The sequence below is a fragment of the Myotis lucifugus genome, unplaced genomic scaffold (assembly GCF_000147115.1).
Source record: "Myotis lucifugus unplaced genomic scaffold, Myoluc2.0 scaffold_33, whole genome shotgun sequence".
NCBI lineage: Eukaryota > Metazoa > Chordata > Mammalia > Chiroptera > Vespertilionidae > Myotis > Myotis lucifugus.
Genome location: NW_005871081.1, coordinates 9,130,664 through 9,155,011, shown reverse-complemented (window position 1 = coordinate 9,155,011; position 24,348 = coordinate 9,130,664). Strand labels below are relative to the sequence as shown.

At 38.6% G+C, this 24,348-nt stretch overlaps 1 protein-coding gene across 1 annotated transcript in view; it reads right to left on the bottom strand.

Annotated features, from left to right (window-relative positions):
* The window catches only part of NALCN (sodium leak channel, non-selective), a gene marked incomplete at its 3' end in the record, with an annotated part of 213,114 nt that overhangs the window by 102,626 nt on the left and 86,140 nt on the right, over positions 1-24,348 (bottom strand). Inside the window, exons 8-10 of the mRNA XM_023752477.1 lie at positions 9,764-9,906; positions 9,517-9,621; positions 2,359-2,445 (exon numbers count right to left, since the gene is read on the bottom strand). Coding sequence (XP_023608245.1) covers positions 2,359-2,445; positions 9,517-9,621; positions 9,764-9,906 — 335 coding nt within the window. The remainder of the gene's footprint in view (positions 1-2,358; positions 2,446-9,516; positions 9,622-9,763; positions 9,907-24,348) is intronic.

Below are 24,348 nucleotides of genomic sequence, written 5' to 3'. Positions count from 1 at the left end.
AGCCGGCCTCCACCCGTGCACCAGGCCTCTATCCTATATAGTAAAAGGGTAATATGCCTCCCAGCACTGGGATCAGTGTGACAGGGGGCAGCGCCCAAACCCCCTGATCGCCCTGCGGCTCTGTGTGTGACAGGGGGCGGGGCCACAACCTCCCTATCCGCCCTGCTCTGTTCATGACAGGGGAAGGCGCCCCAACCCCCTGATCGGCCCTGCTCTGTGTGTGACAGGGTGTGGCGCCCCAACCCCCCCCCCCACGGGCCCTGCTCTGTGTGTGACGGGATAGAGCCATAACCTCCCCATTGGCCATGCCCTGAGTGTGACAGGGTGCGGCGCCCCAACTCCCTGATCTGCCCTGCTCTGTGTGTGACAGGGGGCGGTGCCCCAACTCCCCTATCGGCCCTACTCTGTGCGTGACAGGGGGGAGCTCCCCAACCCCCTGATCGACCCTGCTCTGTGCGTGACAGGGTACGGAGCCCCAACCCCCCTGATGGGCCCTGCTCTGTGAATGACAGGGGGCAGCGCCCCAAGCCCCTGATTGGCTCTGCTCTGTGAGTGACAGGGGGCAACGCCCCAATCCCCTGATTGGCCCTGCTCTGTGCGTGACAGGGGGTGGCGCCGCAACCTCCCCATTGACCCTGCCTTGAGTGTGACAGGGGGCGGTGCCCCAACCCCCCAATCGGCCCTACCCTGAGCATGACTGAGGGTGGCATCGCAACCTCCCGATCCGCCCTGCTCTGTGCATGACAGGGGGCGGCGCCCCAACTCCCTAATTGGCCCTGCTCTGAGCCGGACCAGGGGCTGCACCTAGGGATTGGGCCTGCCCTCTGCCACCCGGGAGCAGGCCTAAGCCAGCAGGTCGTTATCTCCCGAGGGGTCCCAGACTGTGAGAGGGCACAGGCTGGGCTGAGGGACCCCCACCCCCCCTGAGTGCACAAATTTTTGTGCACTGGGCCTCTAGTATATATATATTTAGTATAAGACTCTTCAGGTCCTGCATTTGTACTTAAATTTTTAAATTTCTTTTCCATCACTATGTCATTTTGGTTGATATATTTTTTTAAATCTGAGAAGTTTTGTATATATGTTTACTTTGGCTTTGATCTGAGAATGACTGATTTCTGTATGTGACAGCTGGAATGACCAAATACGAAGAAGAGGCAATATAGAATCATCCCCAAGGCAGCAATATCTGTCAAAAATACTCGGGAGCCTTGCTCCTCAAACTGGGAATCCTGAGCCATCAGTTTCCTGAGAGCGTACTGAAAATGCAGGGATCTCAGGCTGCTCCCATACCTACTGAATCAAAGTCTGCATCTTTAAAAAGGCCCCCAATGACTAATGTGCATATTAAAATCTGAGAGTCTACGCTGTGGTAGATATTCCTTGGGTTGTAGGTTAAACTGGATGACCTATGCAATTTTTTTTTTTACAAATTCGCAACCTCATGACTCTTAATGTCTATAATCACTGAGTGGAATATAACAAATACTGGTTAGAATACTAGGGTAACATATTAGGATATACCATCACAAAAATGGATGCCTACCTTCCCCCCTGTCTCCAATTCAAGAGGAAAAAAAATTAACTAAACCAGTTTGACTTCATAAAGACAAAATTATGTGATGGCTTTTTAACCATTTGGGGGTATTATGAAGACACCATCACAGACTCCTTCATGAAGCCTAGAAATGAAGCCTCTAGAACAGCCGTGGGCAAACTACGGCCCGCGGGCCGGATCCAGCCCGTTTGAAATGAATAAAACTAAAAAAAAAAAAGACCGTACCCTTTTATGTAATGATGTTTACTTTGAATTTATATTAGTTCACACAAACACTCCATCCATGCTTTTGTTCCGGCCCTCCGGTCCAGTTTAAGAACCCATTGTGGCCCTCGAGTCAAAAAGTTTGCCCACCCCTGCTCTAGAAACTGGAAAAGGCAAGGAAACAGTTTTTCCCTCTAGAAGTAGTGCAGCCTGTTGATACCAGTGGAACCCACTTGGGACCTGTGAAGCTATAAATAATAAATTTGTATTGCTTTGAGTCACTAAGTTTGTGGTAATTTGTTACAGCAAGAATAGAGAATTAATACAAGTATTGTTTATGATTTAATATGACAACAACATTTTTCACTGATTCAATACTTCTGGCATACTATTATTACCTGTGTGCATTTATTCAATAGCTACCAAATCCCTACTGTGTATCTAAAAACTGGTAGGTCCTGGGAATACAGGATGAAGTAAAACACTGCCTAACTCCAGGACCACAAATTTGGGAAGATCTAGAGCTTAGAGAGCTGTGGATTTCCTTGTATAAAATAAAAGTCAAAGTGAGTTTTAAAAATGGCATTGTACTGCACCTGGAGGCAGGCTGGGGCGCGTCCCTGAGGCTTGTTGACATCCACAGCTACCAGCTGCCATCCGCCAGCAGCGTCTTCGTGAAACATCTTCAAGACAAAGAGGGAGATGAGTCAGAGACACTTAGTAAGGAACACTGAGAACTGTAACTTTTTATCTCCAACATTTTATATTTTTTATCAAAGATTTGTTTTCTTATAGATTTATGTTTAAAACCCGAGTCTTTTCAATTATGCTCATCCTCACACTGAAAACTTAAGTGAATAATAGTAATACAAGTGAAATAAGCCAGAGAAAGACAAGTATCGCATGATTTCACTTATATGTGGAATCTGATGAACAAAATAATCCAAAGAATAAAACAGATCCAGAGACATGGAAGCATGGACTAGACTTGAGGAATCTCCGAGGGAAGGCGGGAGGGTGGGGCAGGAAGAAATGAACCAAAGAGCTTATATGCATAGATGCATAACCCATGGACACAGACAATAGTATTGTGAAGGCCTGGGGAGGGGGTGGGAGTGGGGAGGAAGGGAACAATGGGGGGGGAGGACATCTGTAATACTTTTTCAATAATAAAGATAAATTTAAAAAAATAAAAAGTAAAATCTACTGCAACTAAAAAAAAAGAGAATGGCAATAACTTGCATTTATTGAGCACTAATTATGTATCAGGTCCTTTCTGTTTTACATATATTTTATATATAATTACCCAAATATTCTTTTCCACAAGACTTCAAAGTAGGCATTTTATCCCCATTATATATATTATTATTACATATTAAATCTGGTAGAAAATGAAAATTAGAATTCCAAAGCATTGTGTCTGTTGTGTTTTTACTAGAAATGGTGAATTTTTATCTCTATTTAGTGGACACCTCTCACTGAGCTAACAGAAAAATGTTCTCAGGATAAATAATATAAGATTTGAACATGTGGCATAGGGGTTGAGGCTGGTGTTATTTTAATGACAGGAGACTGACGTGTCACTTAATAGACTTTGTGAATTATTTTAACTAGGCCAAATTAATCTGCTCAGGAGAAATTTTATGTACATATTAATAAAGGGAAAAAGTAGTTTCTTTTGGCTTAAAATACATAAGTGATGAAATTCAGGATAGGATACTTAATATCAGATACTAAAATCTGACATCCATTGAATTGGATATTTAGGTTGGTGGATGCCTAGGATATTATCTTACTGCATATTCTACTATCTCAAAAATTAGTCGTCTGTCAATATTACATTCAGCTGGAAGACATTTCCCACTTTCAATTTCTTAGGGATGTATGTGTGTGTGTGTGTGTGTGTGTGTGTGTGTGTGTTGGGGTGGTAGGGGTATAATGTGAAATTCAGAATTTTATTTTTCTAAGAAAAGACAGTACAAGCACTCATTGTTTTATTCCTGCCGGAAATTGCTGTTTCATGCACATAAGTAAACATCTTAGCCATACTATGTCCTCGTGTTAATCTGACTCTGTGTCCAAAAGGGGTTTTGTTGATGGAAATATGAGAGGATAACAAAGATTCCATTACCATTTGTTTTCCTGTTACTTTCTATATTATGGCCTCCACAAAACCTCTGGCATTAATTTCCCTGTAATTTGTTTCTATGCTGTGACTGAAAGGCAGGTTGAATGAATTTCCTCACTTTAGAATTAATTTTAAAAGGCATTCTTAGTGGTAGAATTAAGCACATCCCTTATGAACAGGCTCATTCCAGAATACATACACTGGTTGAAATGCAAACCTATTAAAGTGCCTTTTAAAGTTCCTGTCAAAATTCTGGGAGTCTCCTTTTAAGGAGAAAAATACAAAAGACAAAAGGAAAGGACAAAAGCAGTCCTGTCAGTGACTAGCTAAAGCCCCTCTGTACATGCAGCCTGTACTCTCTTGTCATGGCACAAAGGATTCCTGGGGTATGCATTCGCTTTGATCAGTAGCAGACCAATTTTCTCTGTTAAATTATTTCTTTTCCGGTGGACCAAAATCAAATGAATCTATTTAATTTTTGTAAAAGTGTTCTCTCAGGGTCACTTCTTTGTATGAAATAAAGTGAAGGAAATGCAAACATGTTCCATTTCTCTCGAGTCCCCCGGATTATGAAACAACATTTAGCTTGGTTAATATACCAGCAGCTCTGTGACATAGGTGATGGGATATCTCAAAACAGGGATCCTTAGGGACTCAAGTCCTTAGGGGAGAGTGGCAGGGGCTGCCAGCTGTCCCTCCATCTCTCTTCTCTCTGTCTTCCAAAGTAAGAAAATTTTTATGAGATCACTAAGCCACATACACGAAATAAGGTTTCCTTTTTTGAAACTTATCTTAACCATGTAATTACATGCTAGCCTATGAGAAGTAAGCAGAAATGTTCTTTTTATTTTTTTTTCTTCTAGCTTTTTGGAATATGGATGTGAGGGTTAAAGATAAAGCAGCCAACTCAGTCTATGAGGCAACTTTGGGGATGGAGACTATGCAAGGTGGAGCAAAAAGTGCAAGGAGTTAGGATTCGCACCACACCAACTCCAAATGACCCCCTCCAACTTGACATGAGAGAGAAATATATATATATGCCTAATATGCAAAGTGTCCCCTTAGGAGTTCGACCAGGAGACCGGGAGTTCGATTGCTCGCTATGATGTGCACTGACCACCAGGGGGTGGCACAGAATGAAGGAAGGCCCCGGCCAGCAGCTGGAAGGCCCCGATTGGCTCTGATTGCCAGCCAGGCCTAGGGACCCTACCAAGGCACAAAGTTCATGCACCGGGCCTCTAGTTTTACATAAGCTACTTGGGGTTTTCTGTCCTTTGTAGTATGTGCACACTCACACATGCACGTACACATTAATGCAAAGAAAAATCTAAAATTAATTTGAAATTCTTATACTCTTTGGATTCTTTCAAAATCAGTTGTGGTTTTTAATAGGTAATCATCAATATAACACAAAATAATTAGATTGTACACTTGATTTCACTATTAAATAATAATATTCAATGACCTCAGCCTCACAAAATGTAATTCGCACATATGATGAGTATATTGTTCCATTGCCACAGGTTCTTATTAGAATCACTATTGTGTCATGCTAGAATAGACCTTCCCAGAATAGACTTTCATTAAATTACTTTCTCACTTATTTTAAAGATGTATATACGTGTGGAAAACAATGGTCTTGGAATACAGTAAACAAATATTTAGTCAAGTATTGTCATTCTGCATAATGTTGTACACAGTCTTTTTTGGAGACTAAATTCTTTTTTTTGATTGTATGTCTTTTCATATACACATTTCTACTTTAACCCAGCACTGCATATTCATATAGAAGTTGTTTAGGTATTGTAGATATTCAAATTTTAAGAACTACATGTTCACAGAACTACAAAGAAAGAAGAACTCCTAAATGTTCTTTGATCCTATATGAACTCTATCCTTTGCAGTTTTATGTCTTAATTAGGGAATATTAATTCAGCAAACATGGGCCAGCAAGCGTGCTGAACCAGAGATCATGACAGACCCAGAAATTATGACCCTCTTTAGACAATCAGGATATTTACTTACCAATCCCATAATATGACTCTATTGGACCATGATTCACATATAAAACTTAGGTATGAATTGATTGTCAGAGCAATCAATATTGTGTCTCTTATCACTATACAATAAAACGTAGCCTTGTGTGGCCCTAAGTCTTAGCAGTTCTTTCGTTCTACTCCAGGCAAAGTAAGATAAGCTCATCTTTATCATGAATCAGTCTCCATCAGAAGACCACATGGCTGCAGCAGCAGATAGCTGAGGAATGAGAGTAAAGGACTGGGATAGAGGGACACTACTATGTCCAGAATAATTTCTTCCTTTTCTTATCCTCACCTGAGGACATTTTCATTGATTTTTAAAAAATCTTCATTGTTGAAAGTATTACATATGTCCCCTTTTACCCCCCATTGACCCCTTCTCCCACCCCCACCCCTGGCCTTCACTACTCTATTGCCTGTGTCCATGGGCTATGCATATATGCATACAAGTTCTTTGGACATTTTCATTGATTTTTAGAGAGGAGAGAGAGAGAGAGAGAGAGAGAGAGAGAGAGAGAGAAAGAAAGAGAAACAATGTAGAGAGAAACATTGATTTGTTGCCTCTGAGGATCGAACCTGCAACCCAGGTATGTGCCCTGATTGGGAATCAAACCTGTGACCTTTCTGTGTAAGGGGCGATGTTCCTACCAATGGAACCACACCAGCCAGAGCTGTCCATAATAATTTCTACCAGCACATCTGCATAATTCAAAATCCAGTTCAGGGAGAACATCCTTAGAAACTTGTGGCATGGGTAGTAGTCTTGTTGTTGAGGGACACAGGGGGCTATTACATCATGGCTGTATGAATTTCTTGCACTTTAACCCAAGATACAACTGAATGTGTGGCCACAGTGACCCATGTCTGATAATTATGCAGGTATAAAATGTCACCATCCCCATGAGAGTTCAGGCAAATTAATGATTACCAATCTGAAAATATCCACATCACTTTCCTTTTGTTTTCCTGTTACATTTTGTATTGTGGCCTCCATAAGACCTCTAGCATTATTTTTTCTGTAATTTGTTCCTATGCTGTGACTCTGAGGCAGCTTGCCTCTTCCTACTTATAAACAACACAGTTCTCACCAGGGATTCTCTTTTGCCTCAGAACAGTCCACATCAGAGCAAATTCCTATTGAACCACCTAAGATGTCAGAAAGACCCTTCCTTATCCTGTTGATGTGTATAATTTTCTTTCTACACACAAAGCCTCCCGGGAAAATCTGTAGACTTAAATATCATAGGTGCATCAAGCCTAGGACCCTATTAGCCCTTCTATGAGAATAATATACAGAAAAGCAGCAAGTGTTCCAAATACTACAGAAAGGCAAGAACTGACTTCATTTCTGAACAGCTGTGTGCTTTACAATACAACTGTTTTTTTTAAATATATTTTATTGATTTTTTACAGAGAGGAAGGGAGAGAGATAGAGAGTTAGAAACATCGATGAGAGAGAAACATCGATCAGCTGCCTCCTGCACATCCCCCACTGGGGATGTGCCCGCAACCCAGGTACATGCCCTTGACCGGAATCGAACCTGGGACCCTTCAGTCCGCAGGCCGACGCTCTATCCACTGAGCCAAACCGGTTTCGGCCAATACAACTGTCTTTATTTTATTTTCTTAAAGTCTGTTTTATTAGACTTAGAAATTGTGATTTATTGTTTTAAACCATTGAATGAGAGCTTCTTGTGCACAGAGTTCTGTCAGATTTTACAAGTGTGACAGAATCATGGCAAATGATGTCTCTCTCCTTCTTCACAAACACAGCCTCTGGGCCACCTGAAGACTGGCTCGGTGGGGCGGGGCGGGGCGGGGCTGGGCCTGTTTCCAGGCAGCTCAAGTGGTATTGCACCAAGGGCTGCTGCAGGAGCTTCATCAGTTGCTTAGCAACCGGGTCCTCAGCCACAGCATTTTTCTTAATGAAGGTTTTTCACAATTCTCTGTGTGATTACCTTAACTGAATACCAAGATGCATATCTGACAGAACTCTGAATTACCAGCTTCTTTCTCCAGATTATGTACAATTTTGCATCAAAACAACGTTGTACAACTCTGCTGGCAGTCTCTTCACATTTCACTTTCTATGGTAACTGCTGGCTGATTTGGTGGCACTTCCAAACACTACTCTTCCAGCTGTGGTTTTATAAATAAGATTCACTTAATAAGCATAATATGGTTTTAAAGACATGTTAGGTCATCTCTCAGGAACACTGATGTAAGTTCTGTGCTGAGTTCATAGTTCTATGATCCATTAAGTTTCTCTCTCTCTCTCTCTCTCTCTCTCTCTCTCTCTCTCTCTCTCTCTCCCTCTTCCTCTCTCATACAGAGCGGAAAACACCTTTGAGAGGTTGTCACCTTACTTAAAAGACATGTCAGAATGAACTTGGAACTTTATTACTTCTCATAGCTTACTAAAAGAGATGAGAGAAGAAACAGGAACTAGATGTGGTTGACTCTTTGGAGGGTCTCCTACATGCCACCTGTGAAATAGCCCAGATAATGTTTTAAAAATCTTTCATGGAAATCTGAATAGTTGTTTGTCAAAACTGAATAATATTACTACTATTTCATTTATAATGAATTGCCTAGACAATTCAAACTTTCACAGCATCATAAAGATGCTGCACAAAGGCTTTTCCAAATATTAGCATGTTTAATAGCATTAGCATATAATTATTAGAAGAATAATTTGAAAATTTTCAAAATAAAATGTGTACCTTGGATCTTTCACAAATACCTTTGTACCAATAGGCCTATAAAAGTATTTACAAACTTATAAAATAATAGTCACAAGGCATTAAAATAATTTCATTCTCAATTCATAAATTTTTATTTTGTCTCTCTTTTATAAAGATTCATGCTAGAAGAAGATAGTATATAAACCTGTCCTTTCTCTTCCTAAACACACACCCATACAACATAACACAAATACACAAAACCAAACCAAAAACAAAGTCATTGAATCTGAATTGCCCTCTCATATAACAACTGTCCTGCTACTTTTTGTCAAATTCTAGGGCACTTCCAACTTCTTGGGAGCATAGGGAGAAGCCTTCCAAATATGTAGTGATTTCTCAAAAATCACAGGCATGCATTTGGGGTTGAGTGGCCTTCATAATTTGCTATACTGTGATTGGTTCATTCTGAATGAAATAAAATTTCCAAAAATTCTAATTCTATACATAAGTGCCATTGTATTGGTTTTCAATTATATGAATAAACATTTATAAAAATGGGACTTACACAGTTTCTATGTTTTATCTGCAAGCCCTTTAAGGACTGGTGATGGAAGAATCAAATCAAAAGTACATAAAAAGTATGGTGGCCATCTAGTTTTGTATCAAAACCACTCAGGGAGCTGCTAAAAGTATAGATGCCATTGCCCAAATCACTCAGAAAGCCCGATTGGTTGTTCAGGGTGTGGGTCCTTGCACTTCTATTATTTAATGAGTCCCTCAGTGAGTCTGATTGCAGAAGGCCATTGTAACAGGGCTCCCTCAAGTTCCAACAAGCCCCATTGATGGTGAAGATAGAAATGTCTGTGTTTAAATGGGTGGTGACATCAACCCCTGATACTGTACCTGGGTGGTGGCTGTTGAAGTAGTACTGCTTCTTGACCCCCACATTTGCTGAAACTGTACCCTGATTTCTGCAAACGTTTCAATGATGACAGCGATAAACACATTCTGAAAGAAAATTACAAGCCACATTTACCAAATGGTAATGAGAATGAGAGAGGGCAATCGCAAACTAAAACAAAAGATCTACAAAAGCTGTCAGAAAGCACAGATTTTATTGTTAGAAATCACAGACGAATTTTTACAGTACCTTCACAAGCCATGCAAGGAAGAATATGAGAGTGATGAAATAGAAGTACGAACGCCAGCGGGGAAAGCTGTCAATTGCTCTGTACATGAGGAATACCCAGCCCTCCTGGGAGGCGGCCTCATAGACTGTGAAGATACTGGTGCCTAGCAAGAGAGAGGAGAGCAGGCTGAATGATGGTGGACTTTTGATATAAGAAATCATTTTCCAGAAGCACAATCAATATTGATACATTATCATTTTCTCAATGACCTTCTAAAAGGCTAAAATAACATGCAAGATTTTATTGTTCTTATTCTTAGGATTTTAATAAAGTTGTTTCAGACTTCAAGCTAGGACAATTTAATAGCTCTAGCAATAAAATAACTTTATGTTATATCTTTAGCTGGTAAGTGCATTTAATAATGGCGAAAGGAAGTGAACGTTTAAGCTAAGTAGCGATATAATAAAAAGGAATGTGTATCATGTAAGCATGCCACTTGGGGCTTAATACCTGCAGAGTGCTAAAGGGTACTTTGCTATAGTTTTAACCAAAATGAAATAAATCTGGGAACTGGGTTTCACTTGAAATCACTTTCTCATTGGGAGACTAAAGTATCGTAGGCTCCAAAAATTAAAATGTTGGAGCCAGTCTTTGGATTCCATGGTGTTTACTAAATACCAAAATATAAGGTATTAAATCATCAAATAGTACTTTGTATTTTCTGAGAGAATTGTCTCATTAAAAATACCACTGATAATGGAAAGAAAGAAAATGAACAATAAATATGTGGGCAGATTTTTGAACATATGGTTAAGAGAACCTAAAATGCCATTCAGAGGAAAGACAGTGTTTAATTCTCACATTAGGAAGTTTGTGTTATCATTTCACCATTTTACATATGGGAAAACTACAGCACAAAAAGGGTAAGTGATTTGACTAAGGATGTAAAGATAATAATAGGTGAATAAGAATTAACCCAGTCTTTCTGAAAAAGGGGTGTGCATGTTTAACTGTGATGATATCCTGCCTCCAGACATCTTTTCTATGGCTTAATTTTCCCATCTGTAAAATGGGGGGGAAATAACACATACCTCAAGTGTTGTGAAGAGTAAATGATTTCATTTCTTTAAAAGGGTTGGCATATGGTGTATACTTAATACAATTTAGTACTATCTATATATATATAAAGCCAGAGACTGTAACGCCATCACAACCATAACGACCTAATGACTGGTCGCTATGACACCCACTGTGGCCAGCTAACCGGCCTGATCCTGGCCGATTGCCCCCAACACACCAATCAGGGCGGCCAGGCTCCGATCAATCAGTGACAGTGGCAACTGGCGAGCGGGTGGAAGGCAGACCTCTTGGTCCCTCCCCTCAGCCCTCAGGCTCCAATCAATCCGTGACTGTGGTGGGGTGGAACTGGGGACTGGCGAGCGGGAGGAAGGCAGACTGCTTGGTCCCTCCCCCTGGCCTGCAGGCTCCAATCAATCAGTGGCAACTGGGGACTGGCAAACGGTTAGAACATGGCCCTGATCACAGGCTAGGCCTAGGGACGCTAACCACGCATGATTTTGTGCACTGGGCCTCTAGTTATTATTAAAAAAATTGAAGATAATTGCTAAATATTATTTTGTGAGAAAACAGAAATAATAATAATGAATTAAAGTTGTTTATAAGACAAATATGATACATGTCATTCATAAAACTGAAAATATTGGCACCACAAAAATTCCACTATATAAATTTATCAGTTAATCATAGTATATAAAACTAATATCCACTTATGCGTGTTCTAATGACACAGAAATTTAAAATCAGAATATGCATCTGAGGAGATGTCCAAAGTAAGATGTAGGTTACTGAAGTTGGCTGAGAACTGACTGTCCCTTTGGGCCTGTGCATGCAGGAAGAATAATCAGACATCACTGAATACCAACACATGCAGAATAGCAGAAAAGTCTAGCAGTAAATCGGAACAAATGGGAACTAAACAGACTTGAAAGAAAAACTGAGAGAATGAAAGCATAACCTATTTAGAAAATGTTTGTTATGCACTGATCTGTACTAAGTAACTTTGTATAAAATATAGTTTCATATATGTAGTGCCTCTCACTTTAAGAATATTTTGTACATTGATCATCTTTGCCATAACAACTAGAATTTGTAAAACACGTTTAGCTTCAAGACTCTTTTATATACTTAAATGCTAATCTCTAATTAGGTAGGTAAGTAGGTGGGTAAAAGGGCAGATACTATCAATCACATTTTATAGAAAAGAAAAGTGAAGGTCACTAGAGTTAATTAATTTGTCCAAGGTAAAAAGTGATAGAACCAGATATTGAACCCATGTCAACAAGTCCAGGTCTGAAACTATTTTTCTTTATAATGTTACCTAAATTTTCTCCAGCTTGAGACTGAGACTTCAAAAATTGCATATTTTCTTTTATTAGCTTTAATTTGAATAAAGTTCATTTTTTCTGAGGGTCTATGGTGACTAAATTTATAGTATATTTAGGAGCTCTTGCAAGAAGATGACTTTTAAGAGAAAGATTTAGAGAAGAACAACATGTACAAAAAATAAATGTCAACAGGAAAGAGAAGTGACTGTTTCCATTAATAATTCAGATATACTAAACACGTACAACATTTTTGCTCTTATGGATTGAATATGAAGGGCAATTTTAACCTAAAACAAGAAATTTATATCCCTTATTTTCTTCTAGTTATTTGAACTAAAATGGGAATGTGGCAACAGAAATTCATTATGAATTACCATTAAATGTGTTTTTAAAAACATATTTTTATTGATTTCAGAGAGGAAGGGAGAGAAAGAGAGATAGAAACATCAATGATGAGAGAGAATCATTGATCAGCTGCCTCCTGCACTGGGATGGAGCCCACAATCCAGGCACGTTCCCTGACCAGGAATTGAACTATGACCTCCTGGTTCATAGGTTGATGCTCAATCACAGAGCCATGCTGGCAGGGCACCATTCAAGTTTAATAGCTTTACGAATTGAGCATTTACAGAAAAAATAAGTGGCTTGTCAATAAAAGATTAAATTTGAGAGGAACACTGAAATTATTCTTCCTCTACTTGCCCAGTCCTTCTTTATTACATCTACAAGGAAGATGCTACTTGTAAATAAGTAAAAAATAGTATTTCTAATATTGAAGCTTTTATTCCATCCCCCCCCCCCAATTTGACACAGAAAAAGTGAGACTTGAAGAATAGGGTTTGTTGCCCTAACTGGTTTGGCTCAGTGGATAGAGCATTGGCCTGTGGACTGAAAGGTCCCAGGTTCGATTCCGGTCAAGGGCATGTACCTTGGCTGCGGGTACATCCCCAGTAGGAGGTGTACCTGCAGGAGGCAGCTGATTGATGTTTCTGTCTCATCGATGTTTCTAACTCTCTATCCCTCTCCCTTCCTCTCTGTAAAACATCAATAAAGTATATATTTTTTTAAAAAGAATAGGGATTGTTGATACAAAGAGATGAGATTTTATAAAAATGTAACCAAAAATCTCCTGTTGAAGAAAATGCTGACTGTTGAAGAAAATGCTGACTGTTGAAGAAAGTGTTTCCCATATATATGAACCACACTGGGTCAAAGGCTTTGAAGATTTTACTGAGTTGCAGCAAAGGCAATTGAGTAAGGCAGTCTTTCTTCATCATTTCTCTACTCCTGACTTTGCAAAGTGTATGAAAAGGAAATCAATTTTGAAAAGACTTTCCAATTGTTGAGCAATATTTAAACTGACAAAATTCAAATTTATGATAGTCCTATTTTCTTCGAGAGTAGACAACCTGAGGAAGAAACTAGCTGCTCAAACTTATTTTGCACATCCTGTTATCTCTGTCTGCCCTCCCACTCCCGCTCACCACCCTGTCCTCCTAGTCGACTACTCTGAGGCTATCCAGCCCAGCTCACCTCATCTGCTTGCAATCTACACTAGTGCCTGTTCTCAGTCCTCCTGGAGACCCCTGAGATCACCTGTATCATGTCACTTATCACACTGACTTGTTACTATGTCCTCCTTCCTCACTAGGTATGAGCACAATAAGTTAAAACTGTATCTTTCACTTCTAGACTGGCATTGAGAAGCACTGAGTTGACAAATTAAATAATTATCATATAATTAAGACAAATATTTCTCAAATATTTGCTTTTTTAATAAATTCTTTCTCACCATGAATATTGCTCAAATATGTATTTGCAGGAAAAGAGTGTTATTTTGTAACTGACTATGTTTTGCTGATTTCCAAATTTGCTTAAAACACATAAGCATATGTAAATTTAAAATTCTATGATACATATAAACAGCAAAGTCTTCCTTTACTGTTTCATCTATCATGTGAAATTTCTAGAAAATATTACATTAATACATACAAAATATTTTTCTAGATACAGTACAGAACACTTTTAGTTCATCTTAATTATGGTACGAGCTGAAAAGAACACATTTTTTAAAAAACTATACGTTATTGGTTTTTTACAGAGAGGAAGGGAGAGGGATAGAGAATTAGAAACATCGATGAGAGAGAAACATCGATCAGCTGCCTCCTGCACCCCCCCCCCCACTGGGGATGTGCCCGCAACCAAGGTACATGCCCTTGACCGGAATCAAACCTGGGACCCTTCAGTCCGCAGGCCGACGCTCTATCCACTGAGCCAAACCAGTCAGGGCAGAACACATTTTTTTTTATTAAATGAATGATTCTACAATAGTGCTTAGGAATAGAAATGCATTCTCTCACTGGAGAACAATGAAGCCTGCTCCAAAAATATATTTAGGAAGCTCCTATAGCAGCACAATTTTCTTAGACCCCCCCCCCCCCGCCAATTCTCAAAGCACAAATTCAACTTGTATAAGAAGCAACATCACAACATTGATATTTAGCTCATCAATTCCCCTAATTTCATTAGTTCTTCCTTTGATGGTCTGAATTATTTGGATAAGAAGACCCACAAGCCTACATTTAAAACATAAATATTCACCTTGGAAATTTCTACAAACTGCATGGATTGCAACATAGTAGAGGACTTTTTTTATGGTTCTGAACAAAATTATAGTCCCATATATTTTGTCTAGGATTATATTTACTAGTTCACTGTCTTCTGACTCTTTCTTCCATGAAAAAAGTGAAAAATTGACTGTGTCCTGGGAATATTCCCTATTATTTCTCCTAGTCATGGGTTACATAAGATCACTGAGCCATTCAAATTTCAAATGACAGGGCCACAAAAATGGTGGTGATAACTAATAAAGCTATTAGCCTGAGTTTCCACCATTAAACTCCTCTCCAAACACAAAATATCTGCAGTGTTATTCTAATGATGGTAATGTCTGATCTGTTGTGAAAGAACCTGAGAAGTTAGAATTAGTGATGAAGCCTTGATTTAGTGGAATAAGAATGAGTAAGTACACCAGGCCCTCATCTGAACACTAAGATTAACCCCACACTCAGATTTCCCAATAGAACCTAGAGGGTTTCTTTTAGGACCATCCATTTCTTCCTCTTTCTCAAGGTTTGGATTCTCAGGGCAATGTTCCTGAATTTAAGAGCTCATGATATAGAACACACCCCCTTTCGAGGAAACCCAATCCCAGGTCAGGCAAGAACCCATCCCATTGGATGCCATCTATCACTCAGTCCCTTTGGAATCTACCATTGGCTTTGCAAAGCACATCAAGCTGCAGGAGTGTGGAAGAAGCACCTCTGAGGGAGTCACCTTTCATTCTCCCTGGGTCATCCTGCTACAGATATTTGTCTTCTTATCTGGTCTTTTAACCTTTCCAACCTGATGTGTGGGTTGTTTTTTGTTTGGGGTGTGTGTGTGTGTGTGTGTGTGTGTGTGTGTGTGTGTTTTATGAAATGGAATTGATTGTCTGGCTTCATTTCCCACCTGTGAATAGAATCATATTTGTGTAGTGCATAACGACAACATTCTTGTCACTCAAGAACATCAGTTTCTCTCATATAGCAGGATGATTTTCTTTCTGCTCCTCCTGCTGACTCTGATTTGACCTCACCCTTTTGGAGAATGAGCTGATTATCTTTACCACTGCTGCATTCCAGTTTGAGTATTCCCTTTAGTTGGAAAAAAAATAAACTTACATATTCCTCCTCCACTACACATGAATATCTGTGATCTATTGCTACCTCACTGAACTAACCAGTAGATTTAACTATGGAAAGGTGTAATCCCCATCCTAAACTCCAAATAGTTGGTTATTTTCTCAGAAACAGTTACAATGACTACACAGTCCATCCTGAAAGGTGGCCAATGAAGAGGACACTTACAGAGCTTGATCTATGCACATTCCCATTATTAGAAATACAACTTGTTCAGGATAGGATGGGTGTGCTTCATTGTTTTTTATTTGTTTTGCTATATTTGCATACATATAACTTGTTCCCCACTTAAATTTTATTTTTAAAATCTAGAACTGCTCCATAGAGCAATATTATTATTAAACCACAGAAATAATAGGAAAAAATAAAAGAACTTGGCATAGTTTAAAGGGAAATTTGTTGAAACCATTCAAAGGTAGGTTGTACTGTTAGTTTGAATTTAGATAGAATTCACTTTATTTAAATTCTGAAGTTTCAATGGAAATAAATTTACCCATCAAAGAGGCACCACCGACTTAGTTGACACTCTAACCAAGAGTTCCTTAAGTTTGACACTAACAGATAATGCCTTGCTATAGGGATGTATCCTGTGCATCGCAGCACCCCTGACTATCCACGAGGTTCCAACAGCATCCCTCCGTTGTGACAACCAAAAATGCTTGTAGACATTGCCTAGTATCCCCAGTGGGGAACACTGCCCTGGTTAAGAACCATGTCTCTAACATGATAGTCTTTCTGATTCTGTAGCTTCTGCCTTACAGTGTCTAGCTCCAGGCCTTGTATATGATTTATGTTAAGTATTTTAAACTGAATTGAATTTCCTCACTTAACACAGGAAAAAATGAGAGTTGTGAGATTTATCAAAATTTCTCCTTTGGCTTATTATACACTGTTTGGAAGTTAAACAATGTTGGGCCAAATGAGAGACCTAAAAATGCTTTTTCTTTTTACTATATTTACAATAGTTTGCATTTGAATTTGATGTTTTATTCATCTTTCAAGATTTTTGAAGGCTTTTAGATCCTAAGACACATCATTTGTTAACGTATTTGCTACATATCGGTAGCTTATTGGTACCATTACATTAATATGTATTGGGTTTTTGTTTCAATCACTACACGTTGGAAGAAAAATCTTAGTTCTTTTTCACTACGTGCAATTGTATAAGATGACTGTTCATACACACATGTATCCTGGGGGGAATCTTAGTTTGCAGAATGAGTTATCACAAGTATAGTAACTAAGTTTTTTTTAAATCACATATTTTGAATGAAATAAATAGCACCAACTTTTCCTTACCAAAAAACTATAGTGGTACTTTCTGAATTATTCCAAGACAAACCACAAATGCACATGTTTTGCAAGTTTTCCAGATTTTGTGTATGTATCAAGATGAGGACACTGATGTATTCATGGACAAACACAGACAAAAATGGACTCATCTGTAGTCCATGTTCATGATGCTTGTTCTGTCAGGACCATGAAGCAGGATGTTGAATAGAAATCTGTTAAATTACTCATGACACAGGTAGGTGTAGTCTCAACAATGGAATTTAAATAGCAACAACCACATTTCAAACAGCATGGTGGCTTCTCAAATTCAACTCTAACTTTTAGCTTGAGGTCACCTTTGGAAGATAAAATCTATATTGAAATCTTTTCTTTTTGTTTTGGTGAATTCTCAGTTTCCTTCACTGTCTGGTAATTTCCCCACTCTCTGGTATAAAACTCTATACAGATGTTAACCACATATTTAAAATATTTGATCCAATGGTCAGTTATGAGATTCATTGCACTTTCTATAATGTTTTTCTTCCACCAAATTTCCCCATGTCACCTCACCAGGAACTCTTCAGGTGAACTGTACTTTCAGATCCTGATAGTTAGATCTGTGGCAGTAAATTTTACCCAACAATGATTTTATAAAGTACACCTGTTTGTCATGAGACAATAAAAACAAACAACAGTGAGAGACCTGTATTCTTAAGGTGGACATCTGGATTCAACATAATAAATCTTTGCCACTAAGGATGAATGTATCCATATACATGAAATGTGGATAAGGTCAGCAGACCAGAATTAGAATGAAAGGCCCATCCTAAATTATAGAGGTTTATTGAATAGGAAACCAGCTAGATTTAAATTACATGGGATGTTACTAAGGAATAAAGACTTTATGAACAATGTTTTCTATGCCTTGAAATGATGTTTAATTTTACTAAACTATATTTCCAAGATAATTAGCTCAACTATTTCCCCTAATAGGTTGTGACGTTAATCTAATGATTATAATAATCTTCACACAATCCATTCACATGCTCAACTAATGACCCATACACATTCAACCTGCGGATTGCCATGTGGCCTTTGAAATAACAAAGCAACATTTTTTAATTTGCCATTCCAGAACTTAGAACAATTAAAAAGGACGTCTTTTCTTCTGAGCACTTTAAAATGCATTTATAAACCTTATGTTTTTTAGCTGAATCTTAGGTTAAGTTTCCTTCCTTCCTTCCTTCCTTCCTTCCTTCCTTCCTTCCTTCCTTCCTCCCTCCCTCCCTCCCTCCCTCCCTCCCCTCCTCTCTCTCTTTCTTTCTTTCTTTCTTTCTTTCTTTCTTTCTTTCTTTCTTTCTTTTCTTTTCTTTTCTTTTCTTTTCTTTTCTTTTCTTTCTTTTCTTTTCTTTCTTTCCAGATAAGCACTCTTTTAACACAACCTTGCCTCACTGGTGAAATCACTTTATCTGTTACCTTAAATCTCACTGTTCATAGCACTAAAGCTTTGCTGTAAAATCAAAGGCCATATATAAAAGGCATACATATGTTTATATTTCTGTTAAACTTTTAAAAGAAGTAATAAAGATTCTTAGTTGAAACATATTTCTTCAGATGCAGAAAATTTCTAAACTTCTAAGTTCCAAATATAAAATACTTCTAGAAAAAGAGAGGTGAAAGATTTAACTATAGTGTTCACAAATGGAAAAAAGTGTTGACAAGGCCGGATGCTGACATTGGCAGGGAAGTTTAGGTATTAAAGTAGAACCGCTCCAAGGACGCTGAGCCCACATGCCAATTAAAACACCCCCTGCCCCTGGCTGGCAATTTCCATGTAGGCTGGGACTAAGAGAAGCAAAGGAGAGGTCATGACAGATACCCCCCTGCCTCTGAGGAACCAGAATTTTTAGATCAAAAAAGTTTCCTGAAAATTCATTTTCTGTTAGTTGACTTAAAAAAACAATACAAACTACATTTAGCCATAATTAGCTTTCAGTTACCTTCCCTAATAATCTATCCAATGCTTCTTAGCTACATGACATTGGGTCAGCCAGTTAACCATCCTGGGAATGATGATACTTGATGGTAAAAATTAAAGCACTAAATAAATGTTATTTTTCAAAAATCAAGCAAAATATATCATACTAGAGGCCCAGTGCACTCCCCCGCATTGGCCCCAATCAGGGGCGGGGCTGGCCAGGGGGAGAATTTGTGTACAGGTGGGGTCCGGCCGGCCCTAATCGGGGTGGGGAGGCTGATTGGGGATGGGGCCTGCGGGGGGGAGGGGCCACAAGAGGTTGGCAGGCTCACACCACCCCTAGTTAAACTCCCAGTCGAACTCCTGGTCGAAGAGACAATTTGCATATTAGCCTTTTATTACATAGGATAGTAAGACTTAGCTTTGTAAAAATACTTGAAAAAATGTCTCCTTAAGTGTCTGTACCATTTTTGTAATCCCATTAGCAGTGAATGAAAGTCCCTGTTTCTTCACATTCTTGCCAGCATTTGTGTTCCTGTTTTGGATTTTGGCCATTCTGATAGGTATGTAGTGGTATCTTTTTGTTTTACTGTGCAATTCTCTAATTGCAGATGATGTTGAGTATATTTTCATATACTTATTTGCCATCAGTGTATTTTCTTTGGTGAGATGTCTGTTCAGATATTTTTCTCATGTTTTAATTGGATTGTATATTTCCTTATTGAGTTTTAAGAGTTCTTTATATATTTTGAATACAAGTCTTTTATCAGGTATGTGTTATTCAAATATTTTCTTCAGTCTGTCTTGTCTTTGTATCCTCTTAAGAATGTCTTTTATACAACAAAAGTTATTAATTTTAAGGAATTCCAACTTATCAATGTTCTTTTTCATGTATCATGCTTTTGGTGTTGCCAAAACCAAATCCATTGCCAAATCCCAGGTCACCTAGACTTTTCTCCTATGCTATATTCTAGAGTTTTATAGTTTTGCATTTTACATTTAGGTTTATAATCCACTTTGAGTTGATTTTTGTGAAAGGTATATTAGATGTGTCTAGATCCATTTTTTTTTGACGTGGATGTTCAGTTCTTCAGCATCATTTGTTGAAAAACCATCCTTTCCCCATTGAATTGCCTCTGCTCCTTGATCAGTTCACCACTTGTGGGACCATATTTGTTGTTCATTCTGTTCTATTGATCTATTTTCTGTTTTATACAAATGCCACTCTGATACCGTAGCTTTATATCTTGAATTTGAGTAGTGTCAGTCCTCCAACTGTGTTCTTTATTAATATAATGTTGACTATTCTAGGACTTTTGCATTTCCCTATAAATTTTAAATTCAGTTTGTTGATATCCACAAAAAATACTTGCTGGAATTTTGATTGGGATTGTGTTGGGGCTGTAACCTTCAGTAGTTTCTTAGCCCTTTTTTCTCAGCTTTTGTAATAGAGGAAGGACAGTTATCTAACTGCCCTTCCCTAGGTCAGATGAGGCTCTGAGAACAGAGATTTCCTGCAGCGCATGACTTTTCACCAGGACTGTGCCATGTGCCAATTCCACCCACTAATAACTTTTTCTCCGTACACCTTAATATCTGCCTTTTTACTGTTTGATTTTTTACAATAAACTCTTAGGCAGCATTATACACACACAATATATTGATAATAACACAGTGGAGAAGGAGAAAGAAAAAACTAGTCATTCACAGGCTACGATTCCAGTATTTTTTTAAAATATAATAGAACAACAAATTTAACCAAAGCCAGAGAGCTTCGGGCAGCTGTGATCTGGCCTGCTTATGCTTGGAATGAAGTGTCCTCTCCACACTCCCATTAGGCACATTGGCAAGACTGCTGCACCAGACCCGAGCTCATTTGGTCAGCAATCAACCTTTTCTAGCAAGGATCTGGCTCATGACATGAAGAGAGTAATCAGGCATTTTCACTGTGCCTGATGGGGTGATATTAACATTTTATCCCTGGTCAAGAGAACTACAGAAAAATCATCCCAGGAAACACTACCTAACACTACCCAACACACAGAGAAATATTTCTGAAATATGGAATAATTATTTAAAGCTTTATTAATCTTGTATTGAAGTCATTATTCAGTGGGTAAATAATCACACTCATTGTTCCTCATCCATCAATGTAAGGTATTCATTTCTGATGTAAAAGGCAGGCTTTTGAGGAGATACCTCCAGTTGCTGAAAGAGCCAAGAATTGGGCAGGCTTGGACCCCATGCTGTTCCAACAACATTAGTGGCAATCAGCAGGCACAAGCAGCTTGTTCTGGGCCATCACTGCCATGAACTTAGCCAGAGCAGAGTCTCAGCTTCCTATTCGTGCCACCATTATGCAAATCTTTGGGTGTTTCTCTCCTCTTTGTCTCATGGGGAAAAAACCCATGCCTCAGAATGGTAAGGTTCTGGACAGAGGGATGGTAGCCTGAGAAACCATGGACTACTCCTGGGGACAAAGCTAAAAAAACAATAACTTTGAGCTCCCTGGGACTTTCTAAGATTACACAGATGGAGTGAACCATCTTATTAATGGTAGGTCCTTTATATGGTTTTATTTTATATCAACGAACCGGCAAGTTCATTCTTATTGCTCCCATTTTATAAATGAGGAGACTGGCTCAAGAAGGCTAAGAAACTTGCCCAAGGTCACTCAGCATGGAGTGTCTGGAGTAGGATCACCCTGCATCTGTGCTTGCCTCCAAAAACTATGTTCTTTCCACTTTGCCACACATGTCTGAACTTTCTGAAACTTTTCTTGGCTTGGTTTTGAGGAATTTGAACAAATTCCTGTCTGGTATACTTTGTAAAGCAAGATTCTGCTTTTAAAATTAAACAGACTAGCCCGAGGAAAGGGAGGGGAGGTGAAAATTCCTGCGTTTTTGGATTATCAATGGTTCTTTTATATTTCTGTTTGTGCTGGGAAAAGACATTTATCTGACTTCTCTCCATGTCCTTTATGTTTCTCTAATTATTGTCTAACAAGAGTAGATGGAGATCATTGGAACTCCAGGTCAAAAATTATAAAAACAGCAAAATTTTAATGATTTTCACTTATGAGGAGAATCTATTAGGTAAATCAGAACAACACAAGGTTCAAAAGTAACTCTTGTTTAGTTCTGGGGTACCCTCTGCTCATTCAGTAGTACTAACCGAAATGCTGCGACTATCTCATGATACACGTATATCATTTGATGAGTAGATCATAAAATAGAAAAAATATTTAGGGAAAATAGATCTGTTTTTGACTTCAACAAAGTGACTGTGTTTTTAGAGAATATTTATAATTGACTGGGCATTTTGTCCTTGGCTTATTTAAGCCCGTGGCAGATCCTGCCAGCTGTCCCTCCAGACTCACTCCCAGTTCTTCCTGGGCACTTAGCTGCTCAGCTGGAGAATCTATTTCCTGGAATTCCCTGTAAGTGGGTGTGGCCCTGTGACAAAGTTCTCCCTGATGTGGGCAACTTCCTGGCCATCTACAAAATCCCTTTTCCTGGCCTCGTTTTTCCTTTGCCTTTCACCTAGAAATAGACAAGCCAGGGCCAAGCTTGGAAACTGTGTGTTGGGGATGGCAGAGCTGTCATGCATGTCTGGGTGACTTCATGGGGCAGAGCTCACCCACTCACCCACCGGAGACTGTAACTCAGAAAAAAATCAATTTGTAAGCTCGCTTTTTTTGCAGGGGGGGTGGGGCTAGTGTTCTCTCTTATAAGCTTAATTTATTCCCACTATCACATAGACTAATATTCAAAGTAGCTTATGTTCCATGGACACTTTTCCCAGGAATGGTTGCTGACCAGGGGATTATCAGTCTGGAAAAACATGCTAAAAATTAACATATAGACATTTTAGGATCTCCTACGAATATCTGAAACGTATTTGATAGTTCAGGGAAATAAAACAAGGCATAAAAGAGCATTATTTGTTTTCCCCTCACAAAAACCACTCTATTAACCTTGCCCTAAATTACTGGCATGCTGAACCATAGGAATTCATACTCTACACATACTCTTAGCCCAAAGAATGAATTTCAACCATAGATCTGAAATAACAAAGTTAATTTAACAAGTAAATGTCACATAAAGACTTGCTTAAGATTCTTTGAAATGATCAAATAATATACTTTAAACATAAGATTGTTACTTTTCAAATATAGGGTCTGGGTTTCATGACTAATAGTATGATTCAGCAATACAAAGCGATAACTTATTTTTCAAGAATAAGAATTACACTTTAATTTATGTCATTTCAGTGCTCTAAAAAACTTGCCAAAAGAGTGTTTTTTCTTACTGAAAAATGTTAAGATATAGCAAGTCCTAAGAATAATACGTACACACACCACACAAACCAACATTTCTAGTCAGACACACCCACATAAATTCACATACTGGAAAGGACTACCAGACTGAACTGTGTTATTCTAGGCAAAGAAATATGAAAAATTTTAGTACTGGAACAGGAGGTTATTTTGGAAAACCATTGCAACTATTTTGAACTCACAAATGATCATGATAATGGCCATCTTAGTGAGACAGAAATCTGACACTACATAGTTTGATAGCATGTAGGGCTACATTCCCTTAACTGTCAATCAAAATATACTCATTGGCTACTGCAACACGTTGACCAACCTATGTTCATTTTATCTGTTAGCATAGAATTCCAAAAGCAGTATGATTCGTTATTTTTAGTAAGACTCTAGAATAATGTCATGTGGTTTAAGTAAAATTCACATCACCCAACTTTTGCATATCTGACTATTTTATTTTATAAGAAATAGTCTCATCTCAGCCATTATTGACTTTATATTTTTGACCAAAGTTAAACAGGTTTCATTCACCCATTTTTGTCAAAGAATATGTTTTCTAAGTTTAATCAAGTGTACTTTTCACTACTCAACCATCTTTTCTGTTTTAAAACCAAAAGGTGAGTGAAGAAATGTCACCAGCTATAGCATTTTCAGTCCAATTACATTCCTTAAACTTAACATGTGACGAGGCTGAGGTCCTCATATTACGCCCCCTCCCACACACACACCCAAACGTGCTTTGCTGGAAGTTAACAGCAACTATATAAAAGCTCAGGCCAAAAACTTGGAGTGACCTTTCCCTTTTGACACTTAGACAATCTACCAGTAAATCCATTAACTCAACATTCACAATATATCTAGTATGTTCCTCTCACAGCCA